The 19,394-nt window shown below is 44.3% G+C and overlaps 1 protein-coding gene across 1 annotated transcript; it reads right to left on the bottom strand.

Moving 5' to 3' along the window:
* Nucleotides 1-287: 287 nt before the first annotated feature.
* On the bottom strand, nucleotides 288-18,682 carry LOC143159940 (uncharacterized). The gene is made up of 12 exons (XM_076337516.1): nucleotides 18,498-18,682; nucleotides 16,594-16,710; nucleotides 14,691-14,795; nucleotides 13,837-13,968; nucleotides 11,988-12,137; nucleotides 11,034-11,171; nucleotides 10,230-10,346; nucleotides 9,062-9,169; nucleotides 8,525-8,638; nucleotides 4,483-4,596; nucleotides 3,528-3,713; nucleotides 288-1,664 (listed from the first exon to the last, which is right to left on the bottom strand). Exons 1-10 carry the CDS (start codon nucleotides 18,680-18,682, stop codon nucleotides 4,491-4,493), a joined length of 1,272 nt encoding a protein of 423 aa, XP_076193631.1. The 3' UTR covers nucleotides 288-1,664; nucleotides 3,528-3,713; nucleotides 4,483-4,490.
* Between the last annotated feature and the right edge of the window lie 712 nt (nucleotides 18,683-19,394).

Below are 19,394 nucleotides of genomic sequence, written 5' to 3' on the forward strand. Positions count from 1 at the left end.
TTCAGCTGCTCCCTTCCGCTAGGTTACAATGCAATAAATACAAGTTCATGACAAAACGTCAAAATACAAACTGAGGGGCTGGACACAATCCAAGTTGTACTGTAAACTCCCTACAAGAGTTTGATTTAATCTCCGAAGAGTCCTCCTTCCTCCTTTTAGCAAGGGCTAAAAAAACCCCCCTAAAATAAACAGAACACCCTAAAACAAACAAAAAGAGGACTACTGAACCCACATATTCCTTTTATAATGAAACTCTGACAACATAACAGCAAAAGCAGACTAACGGGGATTTTTAAAGTTAAAGTCTTTAATTCTTCTGCATAAAGACAAAATGCCAAAAATGTAACGCATTCCCTTATTTACAATCATCATAAATCACATGGAAGCATGCACACTGGAACAACAAGGTTCTAAATATTACTTCTTAAAAAAGTCCTGTAGAGATGTGTTCCTTGTATACACACACTCCACGCTCTGTGGCATGTGACTGAGCCACCCGTGTGCCGGGACACTATTGAACCCCATGCCTGAGCATGCCTGGAAATAACATTTTGGAAGGGACAGAGTAGTTTCTGGGGAAGCAGCTTGCTTCCACTTCAGTAGCACAATGGGCTTTTGGCCCTTGGGTACACTGCCAGCCCCACAGCAAGGCTGTGTCATCCTGAGCACTGCCACAGTTCTGCAGTGGCCTTGTGAAGAGCCAAACTGAACTACTGCAAAGAGACAATTCCCAGCTCTAACAGACATTTGTATCCCAGTACATGCTACATAAAATGGCACAAGGACTGTAAAAAATAACCTGGTAACTGGCACATGAATCTGGTCTAAACTCCACTGTAGCCTCAGCCCTCACTTTTACCTTCCGAGCACAGTGCTAGAGAGTAAAACAAAGGAGAGCTTATCTCAACACCGTCACAACCCTTAGCCTGGGCACCCCATGCCTAAGAGCATACTGCTGTTCACCTCCAATTCCTGTGGGAACAGCAGGCACTGAACTCATCCTCATACTCTCAGCAGGAGATTGCCTCTTCAGGTCAGGCTGCAACATACACAAAAGTAAAATCCAGGTATTTAGGCTGTGTTGCTGTTCAAACAGTCACTCCTCCCCTTAAAGAGACAGAGCTGATTTTGATAAACCATCTACCCCTCCTTTCTCTTCTCTCACTAGGCTTAGGCAAATGCTAGCTTAATATATCTTATCTCAGAGAACAGTAAATAAGCCAAATGGAAGATCACCCAATTCAAAAGCTAAGAACAGTTTGTCTTTAACAACTGGAGAAAGGTTGGAATTATCTACATTATTTTGAAGCAGTTCTTCAGGCTGGATGTACAATTCTGGTCCAGTAGAGGAAACAGGGTTTAACTCCTTGGTTTAAGGGGTGGCACTCTTCAGTCTGACTTGATATTGGACCAATTCACCAGCATAACATGAGCGCACTCTAAGTAGCATGATCTCCAAACGGCAACAGCAGGATCCATCAACTGAAGTAGCCTTTACAGTATGATGTACATGGCATCTGCCAACACAGGTAAAGCAGAAACATTCTCACAAAAGCTTTAAGGAACATCCATCATCATCGTAGCACAGACTTAATGGAATCTGAAGTTTTACACTTGAGGCAGAGCTTGCAGAAAACAATCTATCCTTAAAGATCTGGAGAAACCTAAACAAAAAGGTAGATAACAGCGTTTTATAAATATGATAAATCTAGTCATTAACAGCAAAACATTTACTATCTTAAGCTGCAGTATTACAGTAGCAGTAAATGGAACACAGTACTGCATATGGTGAGCTTAAAGCACAGTATAAAAGACAAAGCCATACTGTCCATACTAAAGAAAGTGTTACAGATAGTCTAACACTTTGAGAGCAAGTTATTGGAAAAACAAAGAGAATACTACATACCCTATGTTGCTGAAGTATTTGTCAAAGAGAAAATGAAGTAGTTGAGCCTATTTTTCCCAACCCCTCACATCACTTTCACCTAAATGTTATTAATTCATAAAATAAATTTTTCTCTCAATTCTAATTAGTCTGCCATATCTTAAATATCCTACTAAGTTTTTTTTCCTTTAAAAAGCAACCAGATACATTCAAAACTATAAACATTTAACCAGGCTCCAAACAGCCACATTTATTTTTCCTGTTTAAGAGAGAAAGTTTCTTTAAGCAAAAAGGCGGGTGGTGTGGAATTCTACCATTCACTTTCCACAGATGAAGTTCCTCCCATTTGAGAGTTAGACCTCATCACATCTAAAAACCATGATTAAAGGCAGTGTCTCTCTCTTAATATTGATCTTTGCGTCCCAGGAAACCAATGTTTTGCTCCACAGAGAAGCTATTTAATTCACTTTCTACATTTTACATGTCACAAAGATAATTTTTCAATTAGAATGAGTGATTATGAACCCACTGAGTATAAAAACTCCTTGTTAGAGACTTATTTACAACAAAGACAACTGCAAAGCAGCTAAATATCAACTGACTATCTAGCAGACCAGAATAGAACAGAATAGAATTGTTTAGGTTGGAAAAGACCTTTAGGATCATTGAGTCCAACTGTAAACCTAACACTGCCAAGTCCACCACTAAACCATGTCCCTAAGCACCACATCTACCCGTCTTTTAAATACCTCCAGGGATGGGGACTCAACCACTTCCCTGGGCAGCCTGTTCCAATGTTTAACCACTCTTTCAGTAAAGACATTTTTCCTCACATCCAATCTAAACCTCCCCTGGCACAACTTGAGGCCATTTCCTCTTGTCCTATCGCTTGTTACTCGGGAGAAGAGACCGACACCCACCTCGCTACAACCTCCTTTCAGGGAGTTGTAGAGAGCGATGAGGTCTCCCCTCAGCCTCCTTTTCTCCAGGCTGAACAGTCCCAGTTCCCTCAGCCGCTCCTCATCAGACTTGTTCTCCAGACCCCTCACCAGCCTCGTTGCCCTTCTCTGGACACGCTCCAGCACCTCGACGTCCTTCTTGTAGTGAGGGGCCCAAAACTGAACACAGTATTCAAGGTGCGGCCTCACCAGTGCCGAGTACAGGGGCACAATCACTTCCCTACTCCTGCTGGCCACACTATTGCTGATACAGGCCAGGATACCATTGGCCTTCTTGGCCACCTGGGCACACTGCCGGCTCATGTTCAGCCGGCTGTCGACCAACACCCCCAGGTCCTTTTCCGACAGGCAGCTTTCCAACCACTCTTCCCCAAGCCTGGAGCGCTGCATGGGGTTGTTGTGGCCCAAGTGCAGGACCCGGCACTTGGCCTTGTTGAACCTCATACAGTTGGCCTCGGGCCATCGATCCAGCCTGTCCAGGTCGCTCTGCAGAGCCTTCCTACCCTCGAGCAGATCAACACTCCCGCCCAACTTGGTGTCGTCTGCAAACTGACTGAGGGTGCACTCGATCCCCTCATCCAGATCATTAATAAAGATATTGAACAGAACTGGCCCCAACACTGAGCCCAGTACAATGAGAAAGGCTCTCTTAACTGTGATGTACAGAGGCATGCTTCTTTTACCTGCATATTTCACCTTATGTCGATTGCACATATGCTGACTGTAAATCTCTTCCTCTTTCAGTGCAGATCTTATGCGACTGCACCAGTTTTCCAAGGATGATCTCAGACTATATCCCTATTCTTCAAATCATTTTCTGTCACAGGAGAAAGTCGTCCTTCTTCGGTACTTCTATATACAAAGAGAGACTAGATATTTTCAAGTATTGAATTAGCACTTTAGAAAAGTGAATCCATATTGTCTTGTTCATACTCAAAGATTTTAAATTAAAAAAAAAAAACAATAAAATCAATAGGAAAAAACCATTAGCACAATTTTTTAAAAGCTCTACCTGCCTTTTCCCGATATTGCTAGAATTCAAATCTTAATAGTGTAAAACTGATTGTGTGCCATATTGTTAATGAGTTTTATTATGCAAAATATTCCAAAATCACTGTTAAAAAGACATTTATATCCTAGTCCATAATATTTCAGAGCCTGCATTAAATGCAGATCAAAGATAATGAAATTACACAAAAGACTATCTGCTAATAAAAGCTGTTTGACTCAAGATACTACCCATCCTCTTAATACACCACAGGAATCTAAAGTCCAAGAGAGAATTTTCATTGAAATCTACTGCTGCAAATGCAAAGCTGTGACTTCATCACAAAAATATTAAAAGGCAGAAAAGCTGCTAGAAAAATAATTAAAAAAACTGGCACTTTTCATTTGGGTGATAAAACACATGTTTTCTGGCTGAACATGTAAATATTTCAATTTACTAAGTCTGAAGTATTAGATCTTTTAATTAAAGTGCTGCATTAAATACAAGACGATGGGATAAAATACTAATATAATAAAGGAATAAAAAGAGAAATTGATCTGCTTGAACTGAACAGTTGGATTCTGTAGAATGATACTGCATATGGGCTACTGAAATAAAGTAAGTAAAATAAGTAGTCACCATGAACTCACCTTGGTATTTAAATTTTTTTCCTCATTATTCTGTCTTCAGCACTTGCACTTCCCCATCCCCTTTCAGGGTATTCTGACTGATGTCCTTCCAATAAACTGCTACAAAGTTTAAGCCTACAAATAAAAAAACCTCAAAGACTAAGTGGCTTTATTACAGTAACCTTTTTACACTAAATACAGCTACAACCTGCTATTTACTCTAATACAGACTATAACATGAGAATCATAGAATGGTTTGGGTTGGAAGGGACCTCTAAAGGTCATCTAGTCCAACCCCCCTGCCATGGGCAGGGACATCTTCAACTAGATCAGGTTGCTCAGAGCCCCGTCCAACCTGACCTTGAACGTTTCCAGGGATGGGGCATCCACCACCTCACTGGGCAACATGTGCCAGTGTTTCACCACCCTCAGCATCAAAAATTTCTTCCTTATATCTAGTCTCAATTTACCCTCTTTTAGTTTAAAACCATTCCCCCTTGTCCTGTCACAACAGGCCCTGCTAAAAAGTTTGTTCCCATCTTTCTTATAAGCCCCCTTGAAGTACTGATGGGCTGCAATCAGGTCTCCCCGAAGCCTTCTCTTCTCCAGGCTGAACAACCCCAACTCTCTCAGCCTTTCTTCATAGCAGAGCTGTTCCAGCCCCCTGATCATTTTTTGTGGCACTCTTCTGGACCCGCTCCAACAGGTCTGTGTCTTTCTTATGCTGAGGGCTCCAGAGCTGGACGCAGTACTGCAGGTGGGGTCTCACCAGAGCAGAGTAGAGGGGCAGAATCACCTCCCTCGACCTGCTGGCCACACTTCTTTTGATGCAGCCCAGGATACGACTGGCCGCCTGGGCTGCGAGCGCACATTGCTGGCTCATGTCCAGCTTTTCACCCACCAGTACCCCCAAGTCCTTCTTGGCAGGGCTGCTCTCAATCCCTTCATCCCCCAGCCTGGATTGATATCCGGGGTTGCCCCGACCCAGGTGCAGGACCCTGCACTTGGCCTTGTTCAACCTCATGAGGTTCACACGGGCCCACTTCTCGAACTTGTCCAGGTCCCTCTGGATGGCATCCCATCCCTCTGACATGTCAACTGCACCACTCAGCTTGGTGTCATCTGCAAACTTGCTGAGGGTGCACTCAATCCCACTGTCTAGGTCGTTGATGAAGATATTAAACAGTACTGGTACCAATACGGACCCCTGCGGGACACCACTTGTCACCGATTTCCATCTGGACATTGAGCTGTTGGCCAGTACCCTCTGGATGTAACCATCTAACCAATTCCTCACCCACCGGACAGTCCACCCATCAAATCCATACCTTTCCAGTTTAGAGAGAAGGATGTTGTGGGGGACTGTATCAAAGGTCTTACAGAGGTCCAGATTGATCACATCTGTAGCCCTTCCCATGTCCACTGATGTAGTCACTCCATCACAGAAGGCCACTAGGTTGGTCAGGCAGGACTTGCCCTTGGTGAAGCCATGCTGGCTGTCTCAAATCACCTCCCTGTCCTCCATGTGCCTTAGCATAGCTTCCAGGAGGATCTGTTCCATGATCTTCCCAGGCACAGAGGTGAGACTGACTGGCCTGTAGTTCCCTGGGTCTCCCTTTTTTCCCTTTTTAAAAATGGGGGTTATGTTTCCCCTTTTCGAGTCAGTGGGAACTTCACCGGACTGCCACGACTTCTCAAATGCGATGGATAGTGGCTTAGCAACTTCATCCGCCAGTTCCTTCAGGACCTGAGGATGGATCTCATCAGGTCCCATGGACTTGTGCACCTTCAGGTTCCTTAGGTGGTCTTGCACCTGATGCTCTCCCACAGTGGGCGGCTCTTCATTCTCCCAGTCCCCGCCTTTGCCTTCTGCGGCTTGGGCAGTGAGGCTCAAGCACTTGCCGGTGAAGACTGAGGCAAAAAAGTCACTAAGTACCTCTGCCTTCTCCATATCCTGGGTAACCAGGTCTCCTGTTTCGTTCTGGAGGGGGCCCACATTTTCCCCCATCTTCCTTTTATCCCCAACGTACCTATAGAATCTTTTCTTGTCGCCCTTGATGTCCCTGGCCAGATTTAACTCTATCAGGGCTTTAGCGTTCCTAACCTGATCCCTGGCTGCTTGGACAATTTCTCTGTATTCCTCCCAGGCTGCCTGTCCTTGTTTCCACCCTCTGTAGGCTTCCTTTTTGTGTTTGAGTTTGTCCAGGAGCTCCTTGTTCATCCATGCAGGCCTCCTGGCATTTTTGCCTGACTCCCTCTTTGCTGGGATGCATCGCTCCTGAGCTTGGAGGAGGTGATCCTTGAGTATTACTCAGCTTTCTCGGGCCCCTCTTCCCTCCAGGGCTTTGTCCCATGGCACTCTGCCAAGCAGATCCCTGAAGAGGCCAAAGTCTGCTCTCCTGAAGTCCAGGGTAGTGAGTTTGCTGTGCGCCCTCCTCAGTGCCCTAAGGATCTTGAACTCCACCATTTCATGGTCACTGCAGCCAGGCTGCCCTTGAGCTTCACATTCCCCACCAGCCCCTCCTTGTTGGTGAGAACCTGTGCTCCAGAGTCCCTTACCGCCGCTCCCAAGGCTCTGTAGTCCTTCTTGATAGTCCTCAGACAGCTCCTGGCTGTGTCATTGGTGCCCACGTGAAACAACAGCAGCGGATAATAGTCAGTGGACTGTATGAGGCTCGGTAGCCTCTTGGTGACATCCCTGACACAAGCCCCCGGTAAGCAGCACACCTCTCTAGACAGTGCATCAGGTCAGCAAATGTGTGCTTCCGTACCTCTCAGAAGAGAGTCACCTACTACTATCACCCGTCGCCTTTTCTTAGTTGTGCTGGTTGTTGTATGGGGGCAGATCAGGCTGCCTTACTCAGGTCCAGCATCTCTCCTGATGTGATGGGTCCTTCCTCTTCAGTCTGCAGAGTGGTGAAGCGGTTCTGTAAGGGCGCCTCAGGCTTTGGGGGAAGTCTCTTCCTTCTGCTGGTTCTTGCTGTTGCAACCGTCCATTCTTCTGCATTATTGGCCCCCCTCCCTTCTGTGTGTGCCAGTGGGGGAGTTTTTGGCTGCATGGCTGTGGGCTGTGGGTCCACTGCAGACTGCGCTTGGAACCAGCTATCTGACTCCTTCTCCACCTCCCTGATGTTACACAGCCTTCTCACCGCCTCCTGCAGCTCAGCCACCTGCTGCAGGAGGTCCTCCACCTGGGCACACCTTTTGCAGGCAGGTCTGCCACCTGTCCCTGCCCCAGGAGAGAGGTCTAGGCACTTCCTGCAGCCTGAGGTCTGCGCTGCAGCCTCTCCTTTCAGGAGCTCCATCCAGGTGGAGGCATCGGCCACCGCTGGGGCAGATGGTGCAGACCCCCCAGCCAGAGCCGTGGCCTTTGTTCTCAGATGAGTGCCTGCCATTCTGCCTTGAGGGTCAGGTACGATGAGTGCCCTTGACCTTTGCTGATGGTCACAGAACGGTGCCCGGTTGCTGGGTTATGTGTACTCCAAGTCTCCCACCCAGCCTGTGGAATGCCCCTCCTTCGAAGAGGTGCCCTCCCTGCACGTCCTCCCACAGGAACTGCTGTGCAAACTGCCGCACCATGCCCTAGCTGACGCGCCACACCCTGTTTGCCCACCCTGGTCCCAGCGATCCTGTTTGCAGCGCTCCCTGGGGCTGCCTTTTGTAAGAGTGGGGGGTGGCCGCCATTACTCCTGGCCCCACTTACACCTCGTCAGCCGCCCTTGTGAGAGCTGCCGGCTCCCAGTGGGTCCCTGCGCTCCCCAGGGGTTTCCCTGCGCCCCTGTACGCCACGATCCGCTGCTCCGCTGTGGGACACACCTGCACTGGAGCTGATCGCCTCTGCGAGTGACATGTAAGTGACCTTATGTTCTCTGCGAGAACATAAGGACAGAATTTTACCACACAACATATAAATATTGGCCAACACCCCCCTAAGAAGAATAGTAAAAAAAAAAGTTACCCATGTTTATAATAAAAGCTTGGATTGAAATACAGCAATAAGGCAACTATGCTTCTAACTTAATACGCAAAAAAAGGTCCCCAATTGACGAGCTGCATTTTATACCTCTCCAGCCTGCAGTCTGTATCTCTGCAACTTTTGCTGTCAGGCAGAAAGAAGTTGGTTTTTTTCTGTTTCTGATTGTTCCATCCTGAAGAACAACTGGCTGGAATTGGGTCACTGCATAAAAACAAATAACTCTCATTGTTGTCAGCTACAAAACAACTTAATCTCTCAGGAGACAAAGAAGAAGCTTTCAGCTCCTAGGCTTAGCAACTGAGAGGCTATTAACAACCATGAGGAACAATTCTGTAAAATGCCATTGCTTTCCACAAGACAAAGAGGGTGAAAGGGCCTCAGCATCTTCCAGCATTACTTAATGGCAGAAGCAGCAGAAAGCAATAGATGGGAGAGCCAGACTGGGAAAAGCCAAGTAAACCCAAAGAACAAAATGAAGAACCAAACATACCACATGTTAGAGGAAGTGTAAGGAAGGAAAAAAATAAAGTTGTATTAAACAGTGAAAGAAAAGGAAGATAAAAAAGCCAAGGCCACCTTCACAACACAAGCAATAAAGAACATAATAATAATTATGGTATTTACCTTGTTATTTCTATACCATGTTGTACTGTCATTACTTCGTCATTTTCACCAAAGGCTTCCCACTCTGAGCTCTTTGAAAAAGCCTCCTGATGTCCTGATTCAGTAAGACTAGAAAGAAAGTGAAAAGGTCTGAAACCATGGACCTTTGTATCACAGTTCCTCTTAATTCTTCTGAAGGGGGCTATGTAGAGAGAAAAAACCACACCTGTATAAACATTTTTACTAAGGTTAGCGTGAAAAGTCTACTAAACCCCAAAAAACTTAAATCATTGTTCCAGGTTTCTTGTGGTTCTGACAAAACTTTGTATAGAGTTAAACCACGCTCTCCTCTACATAGCCTAACACTTCTCATTTATAGGAAGACTTCTTATGCAGCAGCTAGGAAGGGGGAAAAAAGGAAATATGATTAAGACCAATTGCTAGCGGAGTAGTTAAATTCCTGAACAACTTAGAATAAAGAAGGTGTTAGCCTGAAAAAGTCTACCCTTCCGTTATCCATTTTCGAACATTAACTTCACTCTGTCCCAGTCCCAGGCTGGGTGACCAATTCCTTGTTGTCCCAACAAGCATTTTCTTCCATGCCACCTTTCATAAGGCAGGGAAAAGCTTAATCAAAATACACAAAGCTTCTTTCACATCCCTTCATGAACACATATTCCCTGTAACACCTGTAGCAAACGTAACATGGCAATAATTAAATAGGCAGCAAGTTTCAGTATTTGCTGATAGACTTCTGACTGCACATTGGGCTCCATTTCTTTACCATAACATTCATCAACCTGTACAAACTCTGTATGCCAAAAAGCAGAATGCAGTGCATTTCAGAGGTATGGGAAATAACTATGACAGACACATAACAATTTCAGAATTACAACCTCTGAAGCAGAAACCAGGTTCCATGAGAAATCAAGAATAACACATTAGTGTTGCCTAAGTCTACACACAAAAAATAACCTGTTGTGTCTTCTGACACTGAAGTTTCTTCACCTTTGCTCTGTAAATATTTGCTATCACACAACACAATTATTCTGGCATGATTTCCTTATTAAATTGCACACGCATTTAGATAAAATTAAAGCTATTAACAAATGGAGGGATAAATACCAGTCATATTTCAAGAGTCGGTTCATAATATCAATGAATCTCCATATGGAAAATCATTTCATACCTTTCCAGTGTGTGGTACATATGCACATAATGGTTTTTGCTCTTTGAAACCACAGAGGAGTCAGAATTGTTTCTTTTTCTGCGTTTCCATACTGGAGAAGAATCAGGAGAACAGGAACTACAAGAATAAGGCACAGATTTTACACACGTAACATTTTTCATCTCTGTTTAAATGCTTATCAGAGTTCTGCAAAATAATGGCTGGCACATGCTACACAGGAAGACTTTTTTTTGAGGCATGATTCTTCAGTCACAACAGAGGAACACAGAGAAAATGGCTCAAATTTTGGTAACCACTCCATTGTATTTTGGAAAGCGAAGCCAGTCACAATCACACAAGAAACTTGGAAGCAGAACCATTTTCAGCTCCACACGCATGCCCCCAGATCAAGATATCTCAGTAAACAGGGAAGTGCATGAGGTGCTTCACTGTTTTTCTCCCTGCTGTTCTGCAGACAGGTGTAACACTGTTAACTAAGGATGGCCACTCTTGCTTCTGAAAAAGGTATCCTACTGTCAGTGCTTGCCAACAGTGGCTAAAGAAACCTCAGTACTCCACTGTATAAACAGAGAAGCTGAAGACACACCACCTTTTCCTGCTGTTGATCATGCAATTCTGTAACGCTGGTAGTTCTTCTGCATTTGCCGCTCTGTACCAGTGATGGATTACATTCAACAGCAAAAGTGCCAAACTCCTAATGTGGGCATTAACTGCCCTCACTCATTAAACATTTCCTAAAAAAACTGACAGCATCAACGTGTATTGAATTATTTCAATGTTAACCACAAAAGTTTTATCTGATACCTCTCCGGTGTGTAGTCGGTCTGTCTGCATTCATCTTCGCACTCATTTCTCTTCTGTTTTTCATCAAATACAAGGGAGCCAGAAACATCCTGATCTTTGCAGAACCATTCCTGGGAACTGCCTGAGGGTTCTGTACTACTAAAAACAGAAAAGGAAAAAAAACACCTGGATTTAAAATACTACCCATCTAGCTTACCACTCCAAGCAGAAGACAGTTAAGCTGCAGTAATAATTAACAGTTCACCTCATGAGATCCAAACGGCAAACAACTGCAACTTCCACCATAGGTCAATTACAACACAACAAAACTATTTACACAATGCAGTTACAGAGCTAGTATTTCCACTCTTTCTCCCAATTTACTAGTCCAAACCTGGTAAAGTATTAGGTGGTGTCAGTTAGCGGAGCTAGCCTTGTTACAGAAATTCAAAGTTCTGAAAAGATATTAAAAAAAAAAAAAATCCATCTTGAACACAGTTGCCACTCTCCTACAGAGAGCACAGAAATCCCTCTCTAATCTTCTTACACTTCTCAAATCCTCTAACATATTGTTATTGCAGGAGAAAGGTAGTTCCACTGACATCAGAAAAAGGAAAGATGGAAAGGTTATCAAGGTTAGGGAACAGTAATCACTGAATTTCTGCTTATGTCTATGCCTTTCTAGAAAAATAATTTTACCTTGTGCTGACCAGTGTAAACACACAGGGGAAGGGAGTGTACTACTGCAGACAGACCAAAAGCCCTCCTCCCCAAAGTGCCTCATTGGAGATGAATTTAGGCTAAATAATGGGAATATCTTGAAGACTAACAGAATTCAAACGGAAAACAAGGCGTTCAAGACGACTCCCATTTCTGAACCTGATCTCTTGCTCCCAGTTAGGAATGCTCTAAAGGAAATACAGAGTCCTCCTGTGAAGCAAGAGACAGGTGCTGACGTAATTCACCCATACACACACTGGCTGCAGATCCCAGGTTTCTTCAGTAGGAGGATCCCAGGCATGCAGTGCTATCTTCCACAGCCTGATCTGCTGGTCCCAGGATCTACGGCTGTACTTCTTAAATTTGTTGGGAGTTCTAGGATGAACTCCTGGTATTCGCTGATTCCTGTAAATACACAGTAACATTTATATTTCAGGACATGATTCTCATTCTTAAAAAAAATCCTCAGTCCATCAGATCACGCAACTATCAGTAACCTAATAAATAAAATTTTCATATTTTTAAACACTTAACTGAAATGGGTATATTCTAAAACATTGTCAAAACCAGACCACACAAGCAACTAAAAATAACATGCTGAGCCAGACCAGAGGTTCATCTAGTCCAGCACTCTGACAGCTGCAAAAAGCAGATCCCTACTGCCCATGGACAAATATGAAACAGAAAAAGCATAACTCATACCCCTTCAATAATATTCTAGCCTCCAGCTACTTCTGTCTCAGTTATCCTGAGTCAGGTGAAGTTTCTTTGTATTTAGTATTGTACTGAGTCTGGCTGGGATGGAGTTAACTTCCTTCATAGCAGTCCCTGTAGTGCTGTGTTTTGGATTTATGGCTAAAACAGTGCTGATAACACACTAATTTTTGGCTATTGCTGAACAGTGCTTACACAGCTTCAAGGCCTTCTCTTTTTCCCACTCTGCCCTGCCCCCTCCCGCAGCTACTAAGTTGAGGGGGAACAAGAAGTTGAAAGGGGAAACCGCTGGGACAGCTGACTCTACCCAAAGAGATATTCCACACCATATAATGTCATGCTCAGCAATAAAAACCTGGGCAGAGGAAGAGGGGGAGGTGTCTTCCAGAGACTGTCAGGCCACCCCTCTGCTTGTGGGAGGTAGCGAGCGATTGCATTTGCATCACTTGCTTTTTCCGCCCTTTCTTTTCTTCACCTGTTAAACTGCCCTTATCTCAATCCATCAGTTTTCCCACCTTTGCTCTTCCTATTCTTTCCCCACCCCACTGGGCAGAGGGAAGGAGCGAGTAGCTGTGTGGGTACTTGGCTGCTGGCAGGGGTCAACCCACAAGTATCTTCAGTGAACTTTTGTTCCACCACTGTCCATGCATTATTACAATGGCGACTGCTATAATTCTAAACAGCATTTGTCTTTTGGGAGTATAGAAAACAAAGTACCCGCACTCTCTGGGTAAAATCTAAATGATATATATGCCTTTCCACTGAATCTACACTGGGCAGACACCGTAACAATGCTGTCTGGGATCACCCAGTGGCTGAAAGTGCTATTTCTCAGACAGTATACCAAACCCAGATCCTGCCCACCACAGATTACTGGAGAGCTCACTCAAACTGTATATTCAGTACAAAATAATCCTGTTTATAGTCCTACCATAACGGAGTCAGCTAGAGAAAGCAAGAAATCCAGGTTTTGATTTGTTAATTACTGATGAATCATTGAAGACTGGTCTCTCTTACCAATACTTAAATGCAAGGCTTTATTCAGTCCTCATTCAAAGCTGTCATTTCCTGCTATTGATTAACTTCACACTGGCCTAGCAACACAGTCACCAGAAGTGTCACAGGGAGCTGATTAATACAGAATTTATTTAAAGCGTGTTTGCTACTAGCAACAGCAATACACAAAGGGAACATTTAGCTTTAATTTTTCCCTAACTAAATTTGCTCATATGCAGAAAATACCCGGTTTCTCTTTAACAAAAATCAATTGATTCAATTTTTTTCACTTACTGTTCATATAATTTTAAGAGAACTAAAGCTGTGTGCTCATCTACACACGTCAGGAACAAATAAGAGTTTATTTGGAAATGTGCAACGTAGTGCAACTTACTTTGGAACTTCTTTAATGTATCTGTCATATGCAAGGGTATTCTTTCCAAAATTGATCTGTTTTTGTCTTCTCCTCAGAACCACTTCATCTGTTTCCCTTTCAGCTGGATTAGAAGAATCACTTGAAACAGAACTTAAAAATAAAAATTAGAATTAAGTTGAAAAGAACCTTAATAGCTTTACAATAAAAACAAACTCTAGAACTGCATGTATTCTTACTCTGAGAGACAGTAAGCACAACTCTTACTTCACCAGTTTACAGAAGTGAAAGTTGTGCTAACCAAATGAGTCATTACAGCAAAAAGAGTAGGTTTTGCAAGTTCATGCAATTGCTCAGGTTTTTAACAAGTAAACATATACCTGAGGGTACTGGTGCTAGAGCTGCCTCACTAGAACCTTATAGCTAGTCCTACAAGGAAATCAAATTATACACGATTATTGCACATATGTATACCAACCTTCTAACATAAATATGAAAAAGCTTAAACTCAATAAAGCGAAAATGGATAATATAAAGGAGGCTAGTTTGAATGATCTAATAGCCATTTCTCTCTCTAAGCCTTGATGGTTGGTTTTCATTTTTCCTTTCACTATTCCAGTATTTTCTCTTACGGAAAGCTGTAATGAATATGCAATTTAAGCTGAAAAAGGAAGAGAATTTGAAACGATGTTACAAGTAGCTTTTGAGATAAGACTTCTCAGTGCTACTCTCTCCTTAAGGCTTCCTTCAGGCTTGATATGAAACAGCCTGGCTGTGTTTCAAATCTTCATTAATGTATATAAAGTAGTTGGAGAGCATCAGATGGCTATTGCTAAAACCAACGCAACAATAGTTAATAATTATTCAATACCTACTTCGTCTTTTTTTTATTTGATGTCCTCATTGTTTTGCCTTCTTCAATTCTACCTTCCCAGTCAGGGCAATTAGAAAGAGGCCTTGAATCTTCTGGTGTTGAAGAGCTGGAAAATAATGAGAACTCAATATGAATGTTTGTTGCTCATAACGTATTTAATGACCAGAAACTTCAATAGTGGACAATAACAGCTCCACAACTGTAACACCATGGGCGTGCCCCTACTCCATTTCAGTTCAAAGTCAAACAAATTGAAACATTTCAGCTCAAGTCACCTTCAGCAGTGATGTAAGATTATCAGTTTTACTTTGCAGGGCAAGAAAATAGTCATGAAGTGAATTTCATGTCAGAACATAGACCTGACCACCTCTTAAAATACTCCCAACTCAGCCAATCCAAATGCTTCCCTCTACTACTTCAGGACCTTCTCAATATTGCCATTCCATCAAAGAGCAAAATTCATGAAATTACTTGAGGTCAAAATCATCAGTCTAGTCACTGCTCTCTGTCTTCAGCTAAGGAGTTTGTCAAGGGCAGACGAGATGCTTAAGAAATAGAAAAATGCCCGTCACATCAGCAGAACTAACATTTTGTCAGACACCATCATATCCCAACATATCATTTCAAGAATGTAAACTCTGCTGTGTAAAGCCAAAAAGGGAGTCAGGAAGTTCTTACTTAAATAATCAGTTGGATCACTGATGTTCTCTGAGTGAAGAAACACTTACCAGGTTTCTCATTAACTTAAAAAATATAATAAATGAAAACTGTATAATTCTATAATGTTCTGAAGCGCTGAAAACTTCTGCTTTCAGCCTGTCCGCTTCTTTCAATGTTAATGCCTCAACATTTAACGTAAGTAATATAGAAGTAGATTTAGCTTATAGTCTTACTTTCCCTAAACAGTTTCACATCAACAGATGAGATTACCATCCATGCTGCCAATGTCATTTTAACACGACATAAAGATTCCACACTAAGAAGGGACATATCTGCTCAGCAAAAGAGAAACACAAAATGCTGCTAGCACATCCAGTTTGACTCACAATCATAACATAGTGTTAGTATTTTTTATGATAGCATCAAAGACATAGAAAACACTCCTGAATACAAGGTCTCTCCTAAGCTCTTGAAAAGATTCATTTATTAACTGAAGCAATATTAAATACGCCATCAGAAATGACAATCGCCTTCATATAATGTAATACTCAGACATATAAATTATATAAAAAAAGTTTTCATGTGTCCTCAGTAAAATATTTCATCTCTTCTAACTTACGTTCTACTCAGTTTTCTGCACATATCCAAGTACTCGCCACTCTTCATACTTCCTGTCAGACATTAGGATACCAATCTCAACCACTTCCTCCAGCGGAGGTCTTTAGTCTAGAATATCCAAAAGCAAAGCAAAATACTCCTAGAACTACCTACCTATAAAATTTGATCTCATCGCAAAATGCCCTCGGTACTGGACTACACAAAAAAAAAAGTATTTACTAAAAACTGTAGTACAGCTGAATATACCGAGTGCACTGTCAAGTGAAGAGACAAGCATCATGGGTTGTCCACGCTTACACATAAAGATGTGTAAGCAAAGCATAAAAAGTAACAGCATATTGCTTCAATTGGAGTTTTATACTAATATTGAAGATCTCGGCAATAAAGGGCTTAAACTACTGCCTCAGTATATACCATTTCTCTCCTTCATATGAAATATTTGCTAATATTATGGCATGTATTTCAATTAGCCAAACCCTTGCATAATGCAGAGATCATTTGCTAACTCTGTGCTACTGTATTATTAGAAAACATTTAACTTAATCACGTCCAAGGTTTTGCCAGATTCCTAAAGAAAAGAGTGCAGCAAAGTGAAGATTTAAACAAACTTCACATTTATTCCTTACCTCTCCAGCCATTGGTCTAAATGTCTACATTGATATTCATCAAACACCAAAGAATCTGAATCATTCCAGCTTCTACATTCCTGTTCTTGATGCCAGCAGTGTGGATGTTGCACAGAACTAGAAAATAAGAATTTTCATCAGAGATCAAGTCACTGGTAGTCACTGAACATTGCCTATACAAATATGGACAATCTGAATACCATCATTTATAGTTACAAAATGCTGATTTGGCATAGATATGTGATTTGTGTCAACTTACTCATTCAGGCAACGCTAACTTAACAAAGGTGTTAGACAATGCAATTGCTGAGAAAAGGTCTTTGACTAATGCAATTAAGACATCAGAATTTTAAAATAAACTGTTAATATTTGGATCACCAAAAGTATACCCTTTCTCTATTTGCAAACAAAAAGGGGAAAAAAAACAACTGAAGACTGTCACCAGTGTTTATGGAACTGCTGACATGTGCCAACTTTCATAGACTGTCCTCTGTCACCAATGCATTATTTGACATTCATATACCATTCTATCCAGCAGTAAACTCGTAGAAGGGGCAAATACAGAAACATCACTTCAACACAGGAAAACAGCACATCTAAGGAGAATTAGGTTAAACATTTATGTGGAAACAATTTTACACAGGAAATTCTTTACCAGACACTGCTGCAGAGTTCTCACAAGTAAGCATGGGATGAGGAGCTAGAGTGGGGTGCTTGTAACATGCTGGAAGGACAGCCAGAGATTACTTAAGGTTTAAGAGTTATCTACATTTTCCTCCTCAGTTCTGGCAGCGGTGACATCTTAAATGATAGGTTTCTAAACAAAACACTGTCACAGCATCTACTAACATCAGACCTGGCTTCTGGGCTAAGGACCACACCGGCAGATCAGCCACCACCTGCCTAAGAGAATGACCCTGTATTGCAGACTCCACACAGTAAACATACTGCTGTTCTGTACGTGCAAGTAAACATACTGTTCTGCATGTGCGAGGCCTCTGCACTTTTTAAGTCAACAAGTAAGAGGAAAGGAAGGTTTCTGTTATTTTAATCCTGGATTAACAACCTATGTTTTCTTTCCCTTCCTCCTCCACCCTGACTGGCTTTGGGTGTTTCCTGCTCCCAGAGGGCTCAAAGTTACTAACGCATAGCACTAATAGCTTACTCCTAAACACGGATCTAGGCGAAAGGACACTTTCAACACATTCGATTTTTGCAAAGGCAGTGAATAGATAAAACCTTTCTCTAACCACCTTCAACAACAATTACGCAATTTAAAAACTTGAAAGAAACAGAAAAAAAGAAAGAAAGAAAAAGCACGACACCTAGCATGCCTTAGGTACAACGCTATTTGAAAACCTATGGAAAAACGCTAACAGAAAATCCTGCCTTTTAGAAATATTCCAGTATTTATCTAACTCCAGTGCTGTGCACCCCCCGCCCACTTAGTGTCAGCCTTAAGGCAAGCCCCAGTGCCTCCCAGCCGGACTCACGGCATTTCACCCGAGCCCACACGCCCCTGCCTGGGCTGCGGCCCATCTTTGACTCCAAGCCCCACTGCCAGAGGAGACCAAAGCAACCTCGGCAAGGAGGCTCCCTCAGCGACGGCGCCAGCCCGCGGGGCGCAGGAGGAGGAGACGCCTCCTGGTGTAGGGCGGCGAGCTGCCAGCAGCTGCCTCTCCCCGCTACCCCCTCGCGGGTTCCGAGGGGGACGAGGCTGAAGGCGGGGAAGGGCGACCTCCCCGCCGCCTCCCCCCACAACAGGCGTCCTGGGACAGGCAGCGCCACACCCCCGCCCCGCCCCGCCCCGCCCACACACCGGAGCCCCGGGAGCTCTACAGGCGCCCTGAGGGAGCAATACCCCCCACGCCCCAGCCGCCCCGGCCCTCCGCGGTAGCTCCCACCTGCGCAGCCCGCCCGGCTCCCCGCCGCCGGCGCGGCGCGGCAGGCCCCGCTGCCCTCGGAACATGGCTGAGGCGAGCGGCGCCGCCGGCGCGGCGCGAGCCAGCGCGCAGGCGCCGCCCTTCCTCCCGAGGGTGGGTAGCGCGCATGCGCGGCATGCGGCCGAGCCGGGGGGGGGGCTGCGCATGCGCACAAACTCCGCTGAGGTGGCGTCACGTTGCTACAGCCGGGGAGCCGGGAAAAGGCGCCGGGGCGAAAGCGCCGGTCAGGGCGGGGAGAAACACCTCGCTCCTGCCAAAAGGCCGATCAGGGAGGGCGGGAGGAAGGCGGCGCGTCCTGCGGCCCACGCTGCCGTCAGGCGGCAGGGCGCGGCCTCCCTCGCGCCAAGGGCAGCATCTCTCTCACGGCCTCTCCCTCGCCCCCACCCGGCGCGGGGGGGGGGGATCCCCGGGCCCGCTCCGCTCCCTCATCTGGCGAAAACCCAGCTCCGGCAGCAGAGCGTTACCTCAGTCATTAGCCAGGGATTCGGTTTTGGCCAAGCTGGTCTTTTGCTAGATGCGGTGAGATAAATCGGCTCAGCAGAGGGGGTCGATGGGCGCCGCAACGTCCACTGGAGAGACGCGTCCCGCCTTTCCTACCGTTAACGGAATGCACTGCGTTCTTCTGTTGCCTGCGCTTGCTAACATAGCTAAGCAATGCCACAACAACCAACCTGTGTTATGCAGGACACGTCACTGCTGTATGCCAGTGCTCCCCTGGAAAGACAAATTTCTAGTCATTGCCCCTGCTGATTTCATGACATCCAGTGTCATTCCTTCCCACCTGCTGGTTTTGGGAAGTATTTGGGTTTTTTCCCTGAGATACATACATAGGTTCTACATACCTCCTTTCATTTATGC

This window comes from Aptenodytes patagonicus, chromosome 4 (genome assembly GCF_965638725.1).
Source record: "Aptenodytes patagonicus chromosome 4, bAptPat1.pri.cur, whole genome shotgun sequence".
Taxonomy (NCBI): domain Eukaryota; kingdom Metazoa; phylum Chordata; class Aves; order Sphenisciformes; family Spheniscidae; genus Aptenodytes; species Aptenodytes patagonicus.

Bases quoted from the DNA above. Each gene is read 5' to 3' on its own strand.
- LOC143159940 (XM_076337516.1), bottom strand. From the start codon at position 18,682: ATGCGCAGCCCCCCCCCCGGCTCGGCCGCATGCCGCGCATGCGCGCTA. The intron at 12,138-13,836 runs GTAAGTTGCACT...GTGTATTTACAG, and splicing joins TACATTAAAGAAGTTCCAAA to GAATCAGCGAATACCAGGAG. The intron at 11,172-11,987 runs GTGTGTATGGGT...TTCTGTTTTTAG, and splicing joins ACCTGGGATCTGCAGCCAGT to TAGTACAGAACCCTCAGGCA.